This window comes from Lolium perenne, chromosome 5 (assembly GCF_019359855.2).
Source record: "Lolium perenne isolate Kyuss_39 chromosome 5, Kyuss_2.0, whole genome shotgun sequence".
NCBI classification, from domain to species: Eukaryota; Viridiplantae; Streptophyta; class Magnoliopsida; order Poales; family Poaceae; genus Lolium; species Lolium perenne.
Genome location: NC_067248.2, coordinates 62,938,492 through 62,959,271, shown reverse-complemented (window position 1 = coordinate 62,959,271; position 20,780 = coordinate 62,938,492). Strand labels below are relative to the sequence as shown.

The 20,780-nt window shown below is 44.1% G+C and overlaps 1 protein-coding gene across 1 annotated transcript; it reads left to right on the top strand.

The window, feature by feature from the left end:
* The first annotated feature begins 5,591 nt into the window (after window positions 1–5,591).
* On the top strand, window positions 5,592–6,677 carry LOC127304676 (uncharacterized). Its single transcript, XM_051335292.2, has 2 exons — window positions 5,592–5,699; window positions 5,802–6,677. The coding sequence occupies exon 2, from the start codon at window positions 5,843–5,845 to the stop codon at window positions 6,344–6,346; it is 504 nt and encodes a 167-aa protein (XP_051191252.1). The 5' UTR covers window positions 5,592–5,699; window positions 5,802–5,842; the 3' UTR covers window positions 6,347–6,677.
* Window positions 6,678–20,780: the final 14,103 nt, after the last annotated feature.

Below are 20,780 nucleotides of genomic sequence, written 5' to 3'. Positions count from 1 at the left end.
CAGGAACAACACAAGGACTAAGGCTTATGCGAATATAACCTTTGTCGAGTTGCGCTTATACTTGCTTCTGTATTTACTTGGCGCCCTATTGGGCAGCGAGGCGCTGGGGATCAACTCAATTTGATGCTCAATACCATGCAATGGTGGCAATCCTGTGGGCACCTCCTCCGGAAACACGCCGCTAAATTCCTGCAAAACATGAGAAACACCAAGTGAAATAGGGGTCATGTCATTAGAAACCAAAACCTCACCCTTGTACATGAGCACAAGAGGCATGACTGTAGGATCCTCACTAAATGCTCTCATATCCTCTCTGGTGGCTAATAGCAGTAAGGAATTCACTCTCTCACTTTTCGTTATATCACTACGGCATTACAATTCTCTCGCCTATGTATGGACGCATCCTCCAAGTTCACTTCAACTTTCTGACGAGATTCATTGACAATTTGCTGTGGTGACATAGGCTGCAAGTTAATTTTCTTGCCCTTGAACTCCAAGTGATATGTATTGGCACGACCATTGTGTTGCACAGAACGGTCACAAAGCCATGGCCAACCCAATAGTAGGTGACACACCGTCATATGAACCACATCAAAATCAATGGAGTCCTTATACGGTCCAATCTCAAAATCAACATGCACCATGTGGTTTACCTTCATCTCTCCATTGTCGCTCAACCACTGAATATAATATGGATGCGGGTGCCGTAGATAATTCAATTTCAGCTTGCCACACAACTCCTTGCTTGCTAGACTGTGACAACTCCCACCATCAATAATGACCTTGCAAGCTTTATCAGGACCAACTAGTGCCTTTGCTTGGAACAAATTGCAGCGTTGAGTAGATGCACTTGGCTACACATTAAGAGCACGCTGCGACACAACAATAGTGCGAGATTTAGACGGAAAAGCATCTACACCATCACTATCATAATCATCATCTTTTGGAACATCCGGATCAGCATCATCTCCAGTCTCATACTCATCGTTGTCATTAATGATCATCACTTTACGGCTAGGACAATCTCTCTTGAAGTGACCCTTGCCACCACATGTATGACAATTCATATCGCGGTTGCACGCCGTAGACATGCTAGAACCACTTCCACTTGCAGCAGGTTTGGGCTTCTTTGTGTTGGACACACTGGAGACCGGCTTGCTAGACGAAGTAGGGAAAGGTGCGAGATGCGAAGATGGCGTCGGCGCCGTAGATGGGGGCGCCCGAGGCGTGTAGCGCCCAGCTCTCGTAGAACGGCCTTTGATTTGCGCTTCTTCCGCTAACTGTGCTTCAGCTTCTGTTGCATGATGTAGCAGCCATTCATATTGGTGTAACGGTGATGACGAACAATGCCTGTGATGTTATACTTCAAACCATGTAGAAAACGTTGCATTGTCATCTCAAGTGACTCACGTACACGGCCACGCTGCATAAACATCTTCATCTCCATGAAATAAGCATCAACCGTCAGAACACCTTGTCTCAAAAGGGTCAACTTATCATATATAGATCGCAAATAATTAGTGGGAACGAAACGAGCTTGCATAATTGCCTTCATCTCACGCCATGTAAGAACTGTCACTTCTCCATCTTCTTGACGAGCACGTGTAACTACATCCCACCAACGCAATGCATAGCCATCAAATTCTGAGGAAGCAAGCTTAATCTTCCTATCTTCAGTATAGTCATGGAGGCGTCATAACTTCTCAATTTTTAGCTCCCATGTGAGGTATTCTTCAACATCAGGACCTCCTTCAAATTTGGGGATTGAGAATTTTGTCTTACCCAGACCATTGTCTTGCGGTTGTGGAGGGACACGGAGAGCTCCAAGTTCGACAAAGCCACGACCACGGTTACCACGTCCAACACCACGACCAACACCACGCCCTTCAGCAGCGGGTTGTTCTTCAAAATCTCCATGAACACTGTCCCCTTCTTCATGTTGTTGTTGTTGTTGGGTCAGGTTCTCAACAGCTAACTGCAACGCTTGAAGAGAGCGCTGAATATTCGTCACTTGTTCTTGAATTGTATTGACTGTCTCATTAGCAGTGCCAAGCTTCTTGGTGACCTTCTGAATATCATCAGTAAGTCCTTCGTCCTGTTCGCGGAATTCACGTCGCATCTCATTACGAAGAGCTTCATACTCCCTCCAAGAAACAATATCAGCTCCATCCTTCTGTTTTTGGTTGAAGTTTAGCATCACTAGAAGACAGGGTTAGTAGATTAGTGCACTCAAACAAAAATCTGTGGTGGTACTCTCACAACTCACTCAAAACTGATAAGGAAAGGTAAATCTTACCGCTCCAAAGTGAATTAGTATTGCTTACCACTTGGATTGACAACTAGTGCACGGATGTAGCGAAGATAATATCAAGGGTATAAGAACAATCACACGACAAAGCAGGATATATATGGGGCTGTAGATATGCTACCTATTTGCACCAATAACAAGCTCTAGCACTGATCGTATAAAACAACCAATGATACTCACACAAGACGATAAATATGGCAATACAACTATATGAATGAATAGTGTGCAATGCACTTGAGAGATACTAACAAAGCTCAACGGAACAGGCACAAGATTACTCAACTACAGGTGCAGAAAAGTAAACTAGGCCTTCACTTGATCTTACTAGCACTGCACTTTTTCTCCTCACTCTTTTCTCTTGTTTTTTATTCACTTTTTCTTTTTCTCTATTTTCACGGTTACTGTAGCTGCAGTAAAGTTTTTTTCTTGACTTTTTGACTCTACTCCTTGTAACACAGCCAACAGAAATTGCACAGCACCAAAAGCCTAACGAGCAGCCTGTCGAGCGGTAAAACTAGTCTCTTTTAGGAAAGTTCCTAGTCACGTATGTCGAAAGGCTGTGTCTATGGTTGGGAACAAGCAAACTGTACGCTATGTGGACTCGGAGCAACAAAAACTGAAAATAGATGATAGCGGAAACACAAACCCTAACAATCTACTAGATGGAAGAAAAAGATACGCAAAAAACAACTACGAAAAGCAACTAAAACTCGAAATTGATGCAATCTGAGGCTATGGCAAACCCTAACCCTAACTTTTTTTTGGCTTTTTCTGGATAGGAAAACACTCACAACTCAACTATGGGGTGGATTGTGGATAGCTTACCGAGGAAACGCTGAAATCTAATACCAAGATGATAACGGGTTGACCGATCTTCTCAGTAAGCACGGTGGTGGTGATGAACACACGATGAACACAACGGAGATAAAATGATGAGGAGGTGGAGATACTTGTATGACGCTGACGAAGTCTCTCGATTGATTCCTGTCGCCAATGCAACAGCCCTCAACCCTGCAAGATATTCGCAACTCCACACATTTGCCCACGTAGCCGCCGATCACGAAGCAGTAAATTGCAATCGTCTAATTCCCAATGGAACAGTAGATCACACAAAACTTTCAGTAGCAAAATACCAGATCGATGCGAATTGGTGTATAGATTCAATAGAGTTGCAAAGAAATTAACTATGAACCAGGGTTTATCTTAAACGTGGTCTAAACCTATTATGGGGGCGTCATGGGCACTTATATAGGGGTTCAGGACGACCAGAAGTCGAGAAAATACAATAATAACCGACCCAGATCGGGATCTGGTCGAGACTGATCACTCGGACACGGCCGTCCTGGGGGCCGGTCGACCGGGCCAGGGACCGCCCGGTCCGTTTGGACCGGGCCAGGGACCGGGATGACACCGGGCGGGGGTGCCAGGCTTACTTGATGGTGCCCGGTTGGCACCGGTGTGGGAGCCGGCTGGCGCCGGGCTCATCCGGCGTGGCGGCCGGTGGGACCGGCTGTGGGGCCGGGCCGGCCGTCGTGGTGGCCGGTTGCGCCGGGCGTGGGACCAGCCTGGACTGCTTCTCCTTCCTTCGTGCATGCCTTCCTCTCCTCCCTTGCGCGTCCATGGGATGTCTTCATGTCCAGCTCCATGTCCAGCTACTCTTCTCCTTCTCGTGCGATGCTTGCTCCCTCTTCGTACCTGATCATACATGAGTAAAAGGACTTAGGCAATATAAAGTTCCCATCGATCAAAGTACCATTTAGGAGTGAATTCACCTGCTCCTTAAGTAGCTTCACACGAGCCATTGTAATGGGTCCAATCCTGACTTCATTGGACTTGAGCTTCACAGCAACATCTTCTTCATCTTGCAATGACGGAGGTAGTGGTTCGGTAGGGATGTCCCCATCAGCCCCCGTGGGCGCGCGTTGCTGGTATTTTCTGGACCCGAGTACAACCGGACCCCACATACTAGTCGCGTGCGCTACCCTCCGCTACGCTACCATTACGCGCGTACCAATCGCGTGCGCGTTTTTGGCACAAGACTACTAATACCGGTCGTGTGCGTTTAGATGGGTGCGCTAACAATGAGAGTACAACCTTTTCCCTACTAGTGGATTGAATATTCAGACAATTCCGCCAATTACCATATAATCAAGATTACAAAGTAGAGAAGAAGGGCATGGTGATGGAGATGATCATGGCAACGACATAAGCTCCGGTGCCGATGAGATTTGACTTGTGGCGGGTTCTGGTGCTGCTCTATTGCCCGGATTACCTAGGTTCCTTCAAGTTATATATTGGGTTTGATGAGGCGAAGCCACCGACATATGACACGGTCACCCGGTACGAGCGGGATTGACCGTACTAGTGGCCCGTAAACCTTCTGCGATTCATTTTAGCGGCCTGGTTGACTAGGTGAAGTTCCTAGCTCGTATTTGCGTCTGATTTCCTTCCTAAAATATCCATCATCTATCAATAATTAGTGATTAACAGCGGGTCCAGAGAGATATTATCATTGTTTGGATGAAAAATATAAAATTTAGACGGCGATAAAGATAAGTGTTTTACCACTCATCAACTCTGATGTCGCCCGCATCCGTGGCTCCTACTAGTACCTCAAGCACGGTGTGACGCCGCTGCACGCGTTCCTCGGGCGGGAGTCCCACCGCCATCGGGCCATGGCGTTGTTTCCCACCTCGGAATCCTCTTCTATGTACGTCATCGCCGCAGCCGCTGGGGCCGCGGATGGATCAAGACGACGCGTCGGTGCCGTGTTTCGTCGGTGACTACGTCGATGACATGGACCTCCCCGCCCTCCTCGCTGCGCTGGAGGACAGGCCGGCCCTTTCGTGCGGGGATTTCGCCAACGCGGAGCTCCCCGTCGTCGTCGATCTCGTCGAGTCTGCGAGCCACCACGAAGCCGAGAAAGCGACGGAGTGGCGGCAAATTGCAAAGGAGCAGCCATACGAGAACCTCATCAGAGACAATGAGTGATGGCCGCGCCTCCACATCCGCAACGCTGCCACCACGGCATTAGTCTCCGGTGAGCATCCCGGGGCCAAATTTTGCCATGTAACATGGCGTGGCAGTGCATTTTATTAGTTTACAATATATATTGCAACGTAATATGAATTGCAATGTCGAGTACAGCCGCATTTTGCACGATCAAGGTCGAATTGCAATACTCAATCTCTCCCACGATTTTTTTTTTAAATACAGTTCGCGTTGCCCTATCTGCTTTGCTGAGGCTTTTTTCCAGCTCGCATACGGTGTTTTTCTCGGCCTGTAAATACGAGTTTAGGTTGCGGTTTGAGGGGTCTTCTCTTGGCTGACCTAATTTTCCATTTCTCTGGCCGCGATAGGTCGGCCGTCTGCTCCCTCCGCCGCCACCGACGTGAGCCCCTGATCTGCCTCCACCCGCCTCAGATGGGTCAGAGGTGGGTGAGTAGAGTAATTGTAGCAACATGGTAGATTGATTCCTCCGTTCATTTTTCAGGTTATTACTTATCCCTGGGCTAGACTTTGATAGATCTAGCGATGGAAGGGGAATATTATGATTCCCTCGTCGCACGATTTGGCGAGCAAGATTCCCTCGCCGAACGATTCGGCGGGGAAAACGAAGGCCCCGATGCATGGTGGGCAGAGCTTCGCCAGCGGATGTCCCAGGATTTCCTGTTGAGGAACCTGGAGGAGAGGAGGAGAGCCGCCGAGGATGGAGATACAGCCTCCTTTGTTGACGATGTCTGCAGTGACCCAGCCTCTAAAAAGGCAATGGTGGCTCTGCAGGTGCTGACGGCGGGCGAGACGAGGGAACTTGACTGCGCAGTATGCCTCGAGGAATTCGTAGACGACGGTAAGAAGCTCAGGATGATGCCCTGCTCCCACTCCTTTCATCAGCGCTGCATATTCGACTGGCTACTCCGTAACCGCATCTGCCCGGTCTGCCGCTTCGCGCTGCCCCCGCAGTCAGACGATGACAACCACAGCGACCGCGAGCTGGCTGAGAAAGACGATGGAGCTCGTCAGTTTGCCCGAAACTGAAGTGAAGACTGTGTCCATCAGCATCAAGTGAGTGAGATTTTGCACTCACTTTTTGTGTTTGCAGCTCTTGCAGCCATGGCTGTGCCTGCAACGCCTTGCAGACATGACTGCTAGCCAGTTCTATTTATCTTTTTAATAGCTGTTAACTTCTTATTCATCGGATTACCGATCAGAAGCTTTTATTAGTTTGAATCCAAATTACTCTTCTAGGATTGAATGCTTATTTTTATCATCCCTCTGATATGTAAACTTACAAGCAAGATGACATTTTTATGTACCAGACCTCGTTGTATCTATTGGAGCTTCTACTGATGCTGGCTACTATCTGAAATATGTACTGGTTATGGCTTTGGTTTACAGAGCATTTGGTTCTTCCTGTTCCTCTTGATTTGAGTGAGCCTTTTTGGCCTTGGTTCCACTGAATAAATCAGGTTTTATCTGTATGTCTCATTGTTTAAAGCGATCAACTCCATCGTGCTGCAGTGGGCTAGTTTTCCGAATGTTAGCTTCTCTGTTTTAACCATCGAGATCTGATCCAGGAAACTTTTCTTTTAGAAAATAGGCTTAGAGCCAGCCCTGCTTATCATTAAGCAGACAAAACAAACATAGTTGACTTATTACAATCCGGGTTTACCAGCTAAGGCCTTGTTTGGTTACACGCGTTCCCGAGGGTTCTCCTACTTTTTCCCGGGCCAAACAGTCCCTGGGTCGAGCCCACCATTCGGCGTCGTTTCCGTGTCCAACCCATGGAGCCCGTTCCACCACTCATGAGGCGAGGAAGAGAATCCGCGAGGTGACTCACGTCGGGCGACGACTCGGAGGGCGACGGCGACTGGACCCAAGACCCTCCCCTCCCACCACCGACAGCATTGCCTCCGAAGCAAATGGTAGGTATCACTCTGACCTGATTGTACTGCTTATCATCTTGAAATTTTATTGTAATATTGAGAGCTTAGGTGTTACAACCTTCCTTCTGTAAGGTTTAAATCTGTGGCATAATAGATGAAGAGGCACCATGGTGGCCCTAAGTTCTTTGTTATTTTCTTACGCACAATCCATAAGCGACAAGAGTAGAGGAAGACTAAAGTACAAGTTATGATAAAGTAGGATTTATCTAAGTACCGGTACTCTTGATGTTCTGTCGGATTTGTATGCCAAAGGTATGACCATGTGTCTGATCCTTTTACAGCAGAAATGCTTGCATGTAGGGATGCAATTTTGCTGGCCTGCTCGAAGGGATGGTCTCATGTTCAATTGGAGACAGATTGTCAAACAATTCTGAAGGTTTGGGGTGGAGAAAAGGAGCCACGTTTTTCTTGCTCGCAGCTGGTTATATAGATGAAGTCTTTAGTCTCGTTCTTCTTGTGTTTTTCAATAAATTTTGTACAGAAAGATGCAAATAAGGCAGCATGCTTGTGCTCGTGTGGCAATCTCTGTGGATGATTTGATTGTCTCGTATGACTTTCCTTGATTTTCTAGCTGAGGTTGTTTACATACTCCGTAGATTTTATGTCGTCGATTGAATAAATGTCGATGTGCGATGTTAAAAGAAAAGGACTGGTTCTTAAGTTTATTTTGGCACGAATTGTTTATCTTTTGTTTCCTGCATGTGGTATAGTTTATGTGAAGTGTTAAGTTTATTTTGGCACGAATTGTTTATCTTTCCTTTCCTGCATGTGGTATAGTTTATGTGAAGTATCAAGCTAGTCCATCCACACTTCAGATTAATGTTTGGAGTATCAAGGATAGGCGCACGCCCCGCACAACCTAGAGTGAAAAAATAAAGTAGTTGCCCAACCTGGAGCGATAGAATAAAGGATGCTTTAAATTATGTTAAATTACAATTATGATGTGGAGGCCTGTTAGTAAACGAATGATAAAAAAATGTGCTAAAATACTTAGAAATGACTGGACTATTGTTATGTATGGTGGGAATTATTTTCAGAAACAATGGGTACAAAGTTGAGTACTTGACTATGGATTATACTAAATTCGGTACATAAAAGCAGCTACCATAATTGCCTTGTTATCGTCCTTATTGCCGGGTGATAGAACAATGACGTGTTGGCTCTTCTTCTTTTTTGCGGGTAAAAGATGATTGCATTAAATAAGCAGGGTTACAAGATGATCGAGTTCCAGCTCCTGCAACATAACGTCAGGCCCGGAACCCAACCACACCATAGTGTGTTGCTCTGACCTTGAAAAATTTGCAAGACAATGAGTAGCCCTAACCTGACAGGAAGGCCGGGGCCGGTGTGGCTCATTCTCTCCTGAGAATAGGCGTGGAGCAACGGGTGGTGAAGATTCTTGAGCTGCGTCTTCCCTAGAGGTCTTGAAGCCAGACCACAAGAGTGATCACAGTGGCGGTTATGTAGGATGCATGCGAGAGCGAGAGGAGCAGAGGGAATATCGGCTGGTGATGGGTTGCTGGTTATGGCACGGATAAACCTGGTGGCCAGCACTGCCTGAGCTACGTTGTCGCCGAGGAGGACCGCAGTTCATCACCGGTCCAACTGGCCCAAGAAGGTTCAATTTTGGACCTGAAATTTAACGGCGCCTTGGACGGAATCGGGGGACCTCGAGAATAGCAAAGTACACCACCGAGCTCCGCTACCGAGTCGCCGTAACTAATCACGACCGACAAGAATTGGTGGCTGAGATCGATAGGAACATGCGAGATTATGAAGGGGGAGTGGTGAGTAACCTGAAACGAGCCATGATCGCCATCATCGTCAGGCAGCTGTTGCTGAGGACGAAGCAGGTCTCACCGGGAGGTCTTGTCGGTGCTCGTGTAATCATAGCGATGGTGGCATTCGGGAAGAAGATGTGGAGGTCCTGGTCGGCGAAGAACACAACCAGCCGCTGCGGGCTGGGCCACCTTCCATCTTATTCTCCTCGGATCTGGACGCCAGCGCCGAGCTCGACCTCGCAGTGGTGAATGCTATTGCCACTGAGCACTAACCTGTACGTGGATGACGGAGTCCGGGAGCACTCATCACCCTACTATCGGTGGGAATGAGACGACATTGAGCGCACCATTTGATAAGGGGTTGCCCGGTCTTCTCAGTAAGCGAGGTGGATGGTGATGAACACAACGGAGATACACGATGATGAAGTGGATGATAACTTGTATGACGCTGACGAGTCTCTCGATTGATTCCTGTCGCCAATGCAACAGCTCTCAACCCTGCAAGATATTCGTAACTCCACACACTTGCGCACGTAGCCGCCGACCACGAAGCGGTAAATTGCAACCTTCTAATTCACAATGGAACATCAGATCACACAAAACTTTCAATAGCAATACACCAGATCGATGCGAATTGGTGTATAGATTCAGTAGAGTTGCAAATCAATCAATTATGAACTAGGGTTTATCTTAAACGTGGTCTAAAGCTATTATGGGGGCGTCTTGAGCACTTATATAAGGGTTCAGGACGACCAGAAGTCGAGAAAATACAATAATAACCGACCCAGATCGGGATCTGGTCGAGACTGACTCGGACACGACCCGAATTCGAGAAAATACAATAATAACCGTTGCAGCATTATTCTCGCTTTTCTTCTCTATCATCTCTTTAGTTTTCACATGTATCTTCCGTACAAAATCTGCCATCTTTGATGCCTCCATATTAATTCTCATGTATGGGTAGAGGCAACAAGTAAAGTGGTGTAATGGGTTTGAAACCATACACCACCTCAAAAACCATACACCACCTCTGTGGTAGAATGTACCGTCCTGTTGTAAGCAAACTCCACATGTGGCAAACAATCTTCCCAATCCTTCAAGTTATTCTTGATCATGGATCTCAACAGTTGTGAAAATGTTCGGTTCACCACCTCAGTTTGACCATCAGTTTGGGGATGACAAGTAGTGCTGAAAAGTAACTTCGTCCCCAGCTTTCCCCAAAGTGTCTTCCAGAAGCAGCTCATGAACTTGACGTCACGATCAGAAACAATAGTCTTCGAGACTCCATGTAAACGTACAATCTTCCTGAAAAACGGGTTAGCAATATGCAACGCATCGTCGCTCTTGTGGCAGACAATAAAGTGTGACATCTTAGAGAATCTATCCACTACCACAAAATTAGAATCATGGCCTCTTTTAGTACGCGGAAAACCCAACACAAAATCCATACTAATATCTTCCCATGGTGTAGTAGGTGCCGGTAAAGGAGTATACAAATCGTGAGGCTTCGGCTTGGACTTGGACTTTTTGCAAGTAATGCATCTCTTCACATATTTGTCCACATCCCGCCTCATCTTTGGCCAATAAAAGTGATCAGCGAGCATGAGTAGCTTCTTCTCACGCCCAAAGTGACACATCAAACCTCCAGCATGTGATTCCTACAATAAGAGCAAACGCACAAACGATTCTGGAGCACATAGTTTGTTAGCTCTAAACAAGAACCCATCATGTATGTGATATTTCTCCCATGCTTTACCAATAGCACACAAGCGATCTGGCTCAACAAAATCATGATTAGTGGCATACACATAGTATTCTAATCCAGGAATTTCAACATCAAGTTGAGTTAATAACATATTTTTCCTAGATAAAGCATCAGCAACAACATTATCTTTTCCCTTCTTATGCTTAATAATGTATGGAAAAAACCCAATAAACTCAACCCACTTAGCAAGACGCCTATGCAAGTTAGATTGAGCCTTCAGATATTTCAAATCTTCATGATCAGAATGTATAATAAATTCTTTTGGCCATAAATAATGTTGCCAAATCTCAAGAACTCTAATTACAACATACAATTCTTTATCATATATAGGATAGTTCAACTTAGCACCAGAAAGTTTCTCAGAAAAATATGCAATTTGGCGACCCTCTTGCATCAAGACACCACCAATTCCAATACCACTAGCATCACATTCAATCTCAAATTGCTTATTGAAATAAGGAATTTGCAAGCAACGATGCAGAAGTTAACATACGTTTCAGCTTATCAAATGCATGATCTTGGGCTGCGCCCCACTCAAATACAACACCCTTTTTATTCAATTTATTCAAAGGTGCAGCAATAGTACTAAAATTGGGCACAAATATTCTATAAAACCCAGCAAGATCATGAAAACTTCTTACTTGACTCACATTCATGGGAGTTGGCCAATTTTGAATTGCTTCAATTTTAGATGAATCTACCTCTACCCCATGCTTATAGACAACATAACCCAGAAATATGACCTTATCTTTACAAAATGTGCACTTCTCAAGATTACCATAAAGTTTGTTATCACGTAACACTTGCAAAAGATGTCGAATATGCATAGTATGATCAGATTCATTGCGGCCGTAAATTAATATGTCATCAAGGTACACAACCACAAACTTGCCAATAAAATCAGACAAAACATGGTTCATCAGTCTCATGAAGGTACTAGATGCATTAGTTAATTCAAAAGGCATTACTAACCACTCATAAAAGCAAAATTTTGTTTTAAAGGCTATTTTCCATTCATCCCCCTCTTTCACCCTAATTTGATGATAACCACTACACAAATCAATTTCAGAGAAAACAACAGCACAACTCAATTCATCTAGCATATCCTTGATACGTCTCCAACGTATCTATAATTTCTGATGTTCCATGCTTGTTTTATGACAATACCTACATGTTTTGTTCACACTTTATAACGTTTTGATGCATTTTCCGGAACTAACCTATTAACGAGATGCCGAAGTGCCAGTTTCTGTTTTCTGCTATTTTTGGTTCCAGAAATCATACAAAGGAAATATTCTCGGAATTGGACGAAATCAAGGCCCACGATCTTATATTTCACGGAAGCTTCCAGAGCACCGAAGAGGGGCCAAAGGGGAGCCAAGGGGGCCCAACCCCACATGGCGGCGCGGCCAAAGGGGGGGCGCCCCCCCTAGTGTGTGGGTCCACCAGGACCCCTCCGAGGCTGCCCTTCCGCCTACTTAAAGCCTCCGTCGCGAAAACCCTAAACCAATAAGCCACGATACGAGAAAAGTTCCAGAGCCACCGCCATCGCGAAGCCAAGATTCGGGGGACAGAAGTCTCTGTTCCGGCACGCCGCTGGGACGGGGAATTGCCCCCGGAAGGCATCTCCATCGTCACCACCGCCATCTTCATCGCCGCTGCTGTCCCCCATGATGAGGAGGGAGTAGTTCTCCCTCGAGGCTAAGGGCTGTACCGGTAGCTATGTGGTTCATCTCTCTCCCATGTACTTCAATACAATGATCTCATGAGCTGCCTTACATGATTGAGATCCATATGATGAGCTTTGTATCACTATTAATCTATGTGCTACTCTAGTGATGTTATTAAAGTAGTCTATTCCTCCTCCATGATGTAATGTTGACAGTGTGTGCATCATGTAGTACTTGGCGTAGGTTATGATTGTAATCTCTTGTAGATTATGGAGTTAACTATTACTATGATAGTATTGATGCGATCTATTCCCCCTTTCATAGCTGATGGTGACAGTGTGCATGCTATGTTAGTACTCGGTCTAAATTGCAATGGTCTATTATGCACTCTAGAGGTTACTTAAATATGAACACCGGATGTTGTGGAGCTTGTTAACTCCGGCTTGAGGGAGCTCTTGTAGCCCTACACAATGAATGGTGTTTTCCATCCAACAAGAGAGTGTAGAGAAAGTAGCATTTATTTATTCAGTTATGTGATCAATGTTGAGAGAGTCCACTAGTGAAAGTATGATCCCTAAGCCTTGTTTCTAAGCATTGAAACACCGTTTCCAACAAGTTCTGCTACATGTTTACTTGCTGCCATCTTTATTTCAGATTGCAATTACTACTCATATTCATCCATATTACTTGTATTTCACTATCTCTTCGCCGAACTAGTGCACCTATACATCTGACAAGTGTATTAGGTGTGTTGGGGACACAAGAGACTTCTTGTATTGTGATTGTAGGGTTGCTTGAGAGGGATATCTTTGACCTCTACCTCCCTGAGTTCGATAAACCTTGGGTGATTCACTTAAGGGAAACTTGCTGCTGTTCTACAAACCTCTGCTCTTGGAGGCCCAACACTGTCTATAGGAATAGAAGCGTGAGTGGACATCAATCCTCTAAACGGGGAATATGATGATGATATCAAATAGTAATGTTGTTTATCGCTCTACAATCTGCACACATGCGCCATGTACCATCTTTCTTAGGAACTAGAATAACAGGAACAACACAAGGACTAAGGCTGATGCGAATATAACCTTTGTCGAGTAGCACTTGCACTTGCTTATGTATCTCCTTCATATCTTCGGGGTTCGTCCTATATGGCGCCCTATTGGTCAGCGAGGCATCGGGGATTAAGTCAATTTGATGCTCAATACCACGCAATGGTGGCAATCCTGCGGGCACCTCCTCCGGAAACACGTCGCTGAATTCCTGCAAAACATGAGAAACACCAAGAGAAATAGGGATCATGTTGTTAGAAACCAAAACCTCGCCCTTGTACATGAGCACTAGAGGCATAGCTACAAGATCCTCACTAAACTCTCTCATATCCTCTTTGGTGGCTAGTAGGACTAAGGAATTCACTCTCTTATTTTTCGTTATATCACTCACGACATTACAATTCTCTCGCCTGTCTATGGATGCATCATCCAAGTTCACTTCAACTTTCTAACAAGATTCATTGACAATTTCCTGTGGTGCTATAGGCTGCAAGTTAATTTTCTTGCCCTTAAAATCCAAGTGATATGTATTGGCGCGGCCATTGTGTTGCACAGAACATCATAGAGCCATGGCCGACCCAATAGTAGGTGACACACCTTCATAGGAACCACATCAAAATCAATGGAATCCTTATACGGTCCAATCTCAAAATCAACACGCACCATGTGGTTTACCTTCATCTCACCATTATCGCTTAACCACTGAATATAATATGGATGCGGGTGCGGTAGATACTTCAGTTTCAGCTTGGCACACAACTCCTTGTTCGCTAGATTGCGACAACTCCCGCCATCAATAATGACCTTGCAAGCTTTATCAGGATCAACTAGTGCCTTTGTTTGGAACAAATTGCAGCGCTGAGTAGATGCACTTGGCTGCACATTAAGAGCACGTTGTGACACAAAAATAGTGCGAGCTTCAGAAGGATAAGCATCTACACCATCACTTTCATAATCATCATCTTCTAGAGCATCCGGATTAGCACCATCTCCAGTCTCATACTCATCGTTGTCATTAATGATCATCACTTTACGGTTAGGACAATCTCTCTTGAAGTGACCCTTGCCACCACATGTATGACAATTCATATCGCGGTTGCACTATGTAGACATGCTAGAACCACTTCCACTTGCAGCAGGTTCGGGCTTCTTTGTGTTGGACACATTGGAGACCGGCTTGCTAGATGGAGTAGGGAAAGGTGAGGGGCGCGAAGATGGCGCTAGCGCCGTAGATGGGGGCGCCCTAGGCGTGTAGCGCCCAGCTCCCGTAGCATGACCTTTGATCTGCGCTTCTTCTGCTAACTGTGCTTTAGCTTCTCTTGCATGATGTAGCAGCTCATTCATAGTAGTATAACGGTGATGATGAACAATGCCCTTGATATTATACTTCAAACCATGAAGAAACCGCTGCAATGTCATCTCAAGTGACTCACGGACACGGCCACGCTGCATAAGCATCTCCATCTCCATGAAATAAGCATCAACCGTCACAACACCTTGTCTCAAGAGGGTCAACTTATCATATATAGATCACAAATAATTAGTGGGAACAAAACAAGTTTTCATATATGCCTTCATCTCGCGCCATGTAAGAACTGGCACTTCTCCATCTTCTTGACGAGCACGTGTAACTAAATCCCATCAACGCAATGCATAACCATCAAATTCTGAGGAAGCAAGCTTAATTTTCCTATCTTCAGTATAATCATGTAGGTGCCATAACTTCTCAATTTTCAGCTCCCATGTGAGGTATTCTTCAACATCAGGACCTCCTTCAAATTTGGGGATTGAGAACTTTGGCTAACCCAAACCATCGTCTTGCGGTTGTGGAGGGACACGGCGAGCTCCGAGTTCAACAAATCCAGGACCACGGTTGCCATGTCCAACACCACGGCCAATACCACGCCATTCAGCAGCGGGTTGTTCTTCAAAATATCCATGAGCACTGTCCCCTTCTTCATGTTGTTGTTGTTGTTGTTGTTGGGAACCCCAAGAGGAAGGTGTGATGCGTACAGCAGCAAGTTTTCCCTCAGTAGGAAACCAAGGTTATCGAACCAGTAGGAGTCAAGGAGCACGTTGATACGTCTCCGATGTATCGATAATTTCTTATGTTCCATGCCACATTATTGATGATACCTACATGTTTTATGCACATTTTATGTCATATTTATGCATTTTCCGGCACTAACCTATTAACGAGATGCCGAAGAGCCAGTTGCTGTTTTCTGCTATTTTTGGTTTCAGAAATACTAGTAAGGAAATATTCTCGAAATTGGACGAAATCAACGCCCGGGGCCTATTTTCACACGAAGCTTCCAGAAGACCGGATGAGTCACGAAGTGGGGCCACGGGGCGCCGACACAATAGGGCGGCGCGGCCCAAGCCCTGGCCGCGCCGACCTAGCATGTGGGGCCCTCGAGTGGCCCCCTGACCTATCTCCTCCGCCTACTTATAGCCTTCGTCGCGAAACCCCCAGTACCGAGAGCCACGATACGGAAAACCTTCCAGAGACGCCGCCGCCGCCAATCCCATCTCGGGGGATTCAGGAGATCGCCTCCGGCACCCTGCCGGAGAGGGGAATCATCTCCCGGAGGACTCTTCACCGCCATGGTCGCCTTCGGAGTGATGAGTGAGTAGTTAACCCCTGGACTATGGGTCCATAGCAGTAGCTAGATGGTCGTCTTCTCCTAATTGTGCTTCATTGTCGGGTCTTGTGAGCTGCCTAACATGATCAAGATCATCTATCTGTAATGCTATATGTTGTGTTTGTTGGGATCCGATGGATAGAGAATACTACGTTATGTTGATTATCAATTTATTATCTATGTGTTGTTTATGATCTTGCATGCTCTCCGTTGTTAGTAGAGGCTCTGGCCAAGTTCTTGCTAGTAACTCCAAGAGGGAGTATTTATGCTCGATAGTGGGTTCATGCCTCCATTAAATCCGGGACAGTGACAGAAAGTTCTAAGGTTGTGGATGTGCTGTTGCCACTAGGGATAAAACATCGATGCTATGTCCGAGGATGTAGTTGTTGATTACATTACGCACCATACTTAATGCAATTGTCTGTTGTTTGCAACTTAATACTGGAAGGGGTTCGGATGATAACATGAAGGTGGACTTTTTAGGCATAGATGCATGCTGGATAGCGGTCTATGTACTTTGTCGTAATGCCCAATTAAATCTCACTATACTCATCATATCATGTATGTGCATGGTCATGCCCTCTCTATTTGTCAATTTCCCAACTGTAATTTGTTCACCCAACATGCTTATTCTTATGGGAGAGACTCCTCTAGTGAACTGTGGACCCCGGTCCATTCTTTTAATCAAATACAATCTACTGCAATACTTGTTCTACTGTTTTCTGCAAACAATCATCATCCACACTATACATCTAATCCTTTGTTACAGCAAGCCGGTGAGATTGACAACCTCACTGTTACGTTGGGGCAAAGTACTTTGTTTGTGTTGTGCAGGTTCCACGTTGGCGCCGGAATCCCTGGTGTTGCGCCGCACTACACTCCGCCGCCATCAACTTTCGACGTGCTTCTTGAATCCTACTGGTTCGATAAACCTTGGTTTCTTACTGAGGCAAAACTTGCCGCTGTACGTATCACACCTTCCTCTTGGGGTTCCCAACGGACGCGTGTTGAACGGAAAGACAATACATCATCTACGCGCAGCAAGCAGATTTTCTGGCGCCGTTGCCGGGGAGATCAAGACACGCTGCAAGGGGAGTCTCCACATCCAATCTCTTTACTTTGTTTTTGTCTTGCTTTATTTTATTTACTACTTTGTTTGCTGCATTATATCAAAACACAAAAAAATTAGTTGCTAGCTTTACTTTATTTACTGTCTTGTTTGCAATCTCCATATTAAAAATACAAAAAAAATTAGTTACTTGCATTTGCTTTACTTATTTCATCATGTTTCCTTTTAATTTTACTGTAAAAGATATATATGTGGGAGAAGGGTCTATAATTGGAAGAGATAATATAGAAGAATTTTTCACCCATGTTAGTATGCACGAAGATCTTAAAGATATACCCCTGGCAAAAGCTGTCCCTACTTACGAAGATGCCTCTGTTTGTTTGGTACGCATGATGGAAGCTAGATTTATTAGTCTCAACCCCATGATACAACACATGTTCCTTACACTTTCTGATATGGAGAGGGGAGAGAAGAGAGATTTTGTTTTAAAAGTCCTAGTGCGAGAATTTGAGGATATAGCCAAAGAAGCTAGAAAAGTTTTTAGTAAGCATGAGAGGCTTGGTATGATCAGCGATTTTAAAAGAACACTTGAAAAGATGGATATGGATAGAATTAAGTACACTAATAATGTTAATGATGGTGGGGAGATTAAAGCACCAATACCATGTGAGCTCCTAGCGATGCATGAAGCTCTAGATGATAATTATGCTTGGCTTGTCCCTCAAAATTTGTTTGATGGGAGTAGCAAGCCCAAGACTAATGAAAAGTGAGCCTCTGAAACTTATGTATCCAAAATACAATGCATGGTTGAGAAAACTCCAAAACCCGCTGTAGATGCATCATCTCTTGATAACACTTGATATACACTTTCTGCGCCTAGCTGAAAGGCGTTAAAGAAAAGCGCTTATGGGAGACAACCCATGATTTTACTACTGCACTTTTATTTTATATTTGAGTCTTGGAAGTTGTTACTACTTTAGCAACCTCTCCTTATCTTATTTTGTTGCATTTTTGTGCCAAGTAAAGTCGTTGATAGTAAGGTTCATACTAGATTTGGATTACTGCGCAGAAACAGATTTCTTTGCTGTCACGAATTTGGGCCTAATTCTCTGTAGGTAACTCAGAAAATTATGCCAATTTACGTGAGTGATCCTCAGATATGTACTCAACTTTCATTCAATTTTAGCATTTTCATTTGAGAAAGTCTGGTGCCTCTTAGAAATTCGTCTTTACGAACTGTTCTGTTTTGACAAGTTCTGCCTTTTATTTCGCATTGCCTGTTTTGCTATGCTTGATGGATTTTTCGATTCCATTAACTTTCAGTAGCTTTGTGCAATGTCCAGAAGTGTTAAGAATGATTATGTCACCTCTGAACATGTAAATTTTGATTGTGCACTAACCCTCTAATGAGTTGTTTTGAGTTTGGTGTGGAGGAAGTTTTCAAGGATCAAGAGAGGGAGATGATACAATATGATCAAGGAGAGTGAAAGCTTTAAGCTTGGGGATGCCCCGGTGGTTCACCCCTGCATATTTCAAGAAGACTCAAGCGTCTAAGCTTGGGGATGCCCAAGGCAGCCCCTTCTTCATCGACAACATTATCAGGTTTCTCTAGTGAAACTATATTTTTATTCCATCACATCTTATGCACTTTGCTTGGAGCGTCGGTTTATTTTTGTTTTTTGTTTTGTTTGAATAAAATGGATCCTAGCATTCATTGTGTGGGAGAGAGACACGCTCCGCTGTTGCATATGGATAAATATGTCCTTAGGCTTTACTCATAATATTCATGGCGAAAGTTGAATCTTCTTCGTTAATTTGTTATATGGTTGGAAACGGGAAATGCTACATGTAGTAATTGGTAAAATGTCTTGGATAATTTGATACTTGGCAATTGTTGTGCTCATGTTTAAGCTCTTGCATCATATACTTTGCACCCATTAATGAAGAAATACATAGAGCTTGCTAAAATTTGGTTTGCATAATTGGTCTCTGTAAGGTCTAGATAATTTCTAGTAAGGATTGAACAACAAGGAAGACGGTGTAGAGTCTTATAATGTTTACAATATGTCTTTTATGTGAGTTTTGTTGTACCAGTTCATCCTTGTGTTTGTTTCAAATAGCCTTGCTAGCCTAAACCTTGTATCGAGAGGGAATACTTCTCATGCATCCAAAATCCTTGAGCCAACCACTATGCCATTTGTGTCCACCATACCTACCTACTACATGGTATTTCTCCGCCATTCCAAAGTAAATTGCTTGAGTGCTACCTTTAAATTTCTATCCTCTACCTTTACAATATATAGCTCATGGGACAAATAGCCTAAAAACTATTGTGGTATTGAATATGTACTTATGCACTTTATCTCTTATTAAGTTGCTTGTTGTGCGATAACCATGTTCCTGGGGACGCCATCAACTAGTCTTTGCTGAATATCATGTGATTTGCTATGCATGTCCGTCTTGTCTGAAGTAAGGGAGATTTACCACTTGTTTAATGGTTAGAGCATGCATAATGTTAGAGAAGAACATTGGGCCGCTAACTAAAGCCATGAATCATGGTGGAAGTTTCAGTTTTGGACAAATATCCTCAATCTCATATGAGAACATTAATTGTTGCTAAATGCTTATGCATTAAAGAGGAGTCCATTATCTGTTGTCTATGTTGTCCCGGTATGGATGTCTAAGTTGAGAATAATCAAAAGCGAGAAATCCAATGCGAGCTTTCTCCTTAGACCTTTGTACAGGCGGCATAGAGGTACCCCTTTGTGATACTTGGTTGAAACATATGTATTGCGATGATAATCCCGGTAATCCGAGCTAATTAGGACAAGGTGCGGGCACTATTGGTATACTATGCATGAGGCTTGCAACTTGTAAGATATAATTTACATGATACATATGCTTTATTACTACCGTTGACAAAATTGTTTCTTGTTTTCAAAACCAAAGCTCTAGCACAAATATAGCAATCAATGCTTCCCTCTGCGAAGGGCCTTTCTTTTACTTTTATGTTGAGTCAGTTCACCTATTTCTCTCCACCTCAAGAAGTAAACACTTGTGTGAACTGTGCATTGATTCCTACATACTTGCATATTGCACTTGTTATATTACTTTACATTGACAATATCCATGAGATATACATGTTATAAGTTGAAAGCAACCGCTGAAACTTAATCTTCCTTTGTGTTGCTTCAATACCTCTACTTTGATTTATTGCTTTATGAGTTAACTCTTATGCAAGACTTATTTATGCTTGTCTTGACAGTACTATTCATGAAAAGTCTTTGCTTTATGATTCATTTGTTTACTCATGTCATTTACCATTGCTTTTATCGCTGCATTCATTACATATGCTTACAATAGTATGATCGAGGTTATGATGGCATGTCACTCCAGAAATTATCTTTGTTATCGTTTACCTACTCGGTACGAGCAGGAACTAAGCTTGGGGATGCTGATACGTCTCCGACGTATCGATAATTTCTTATGTTCCATGCCACATTATTGATGATACCTACATGTTTTATGCACATTTTATGTCATATTT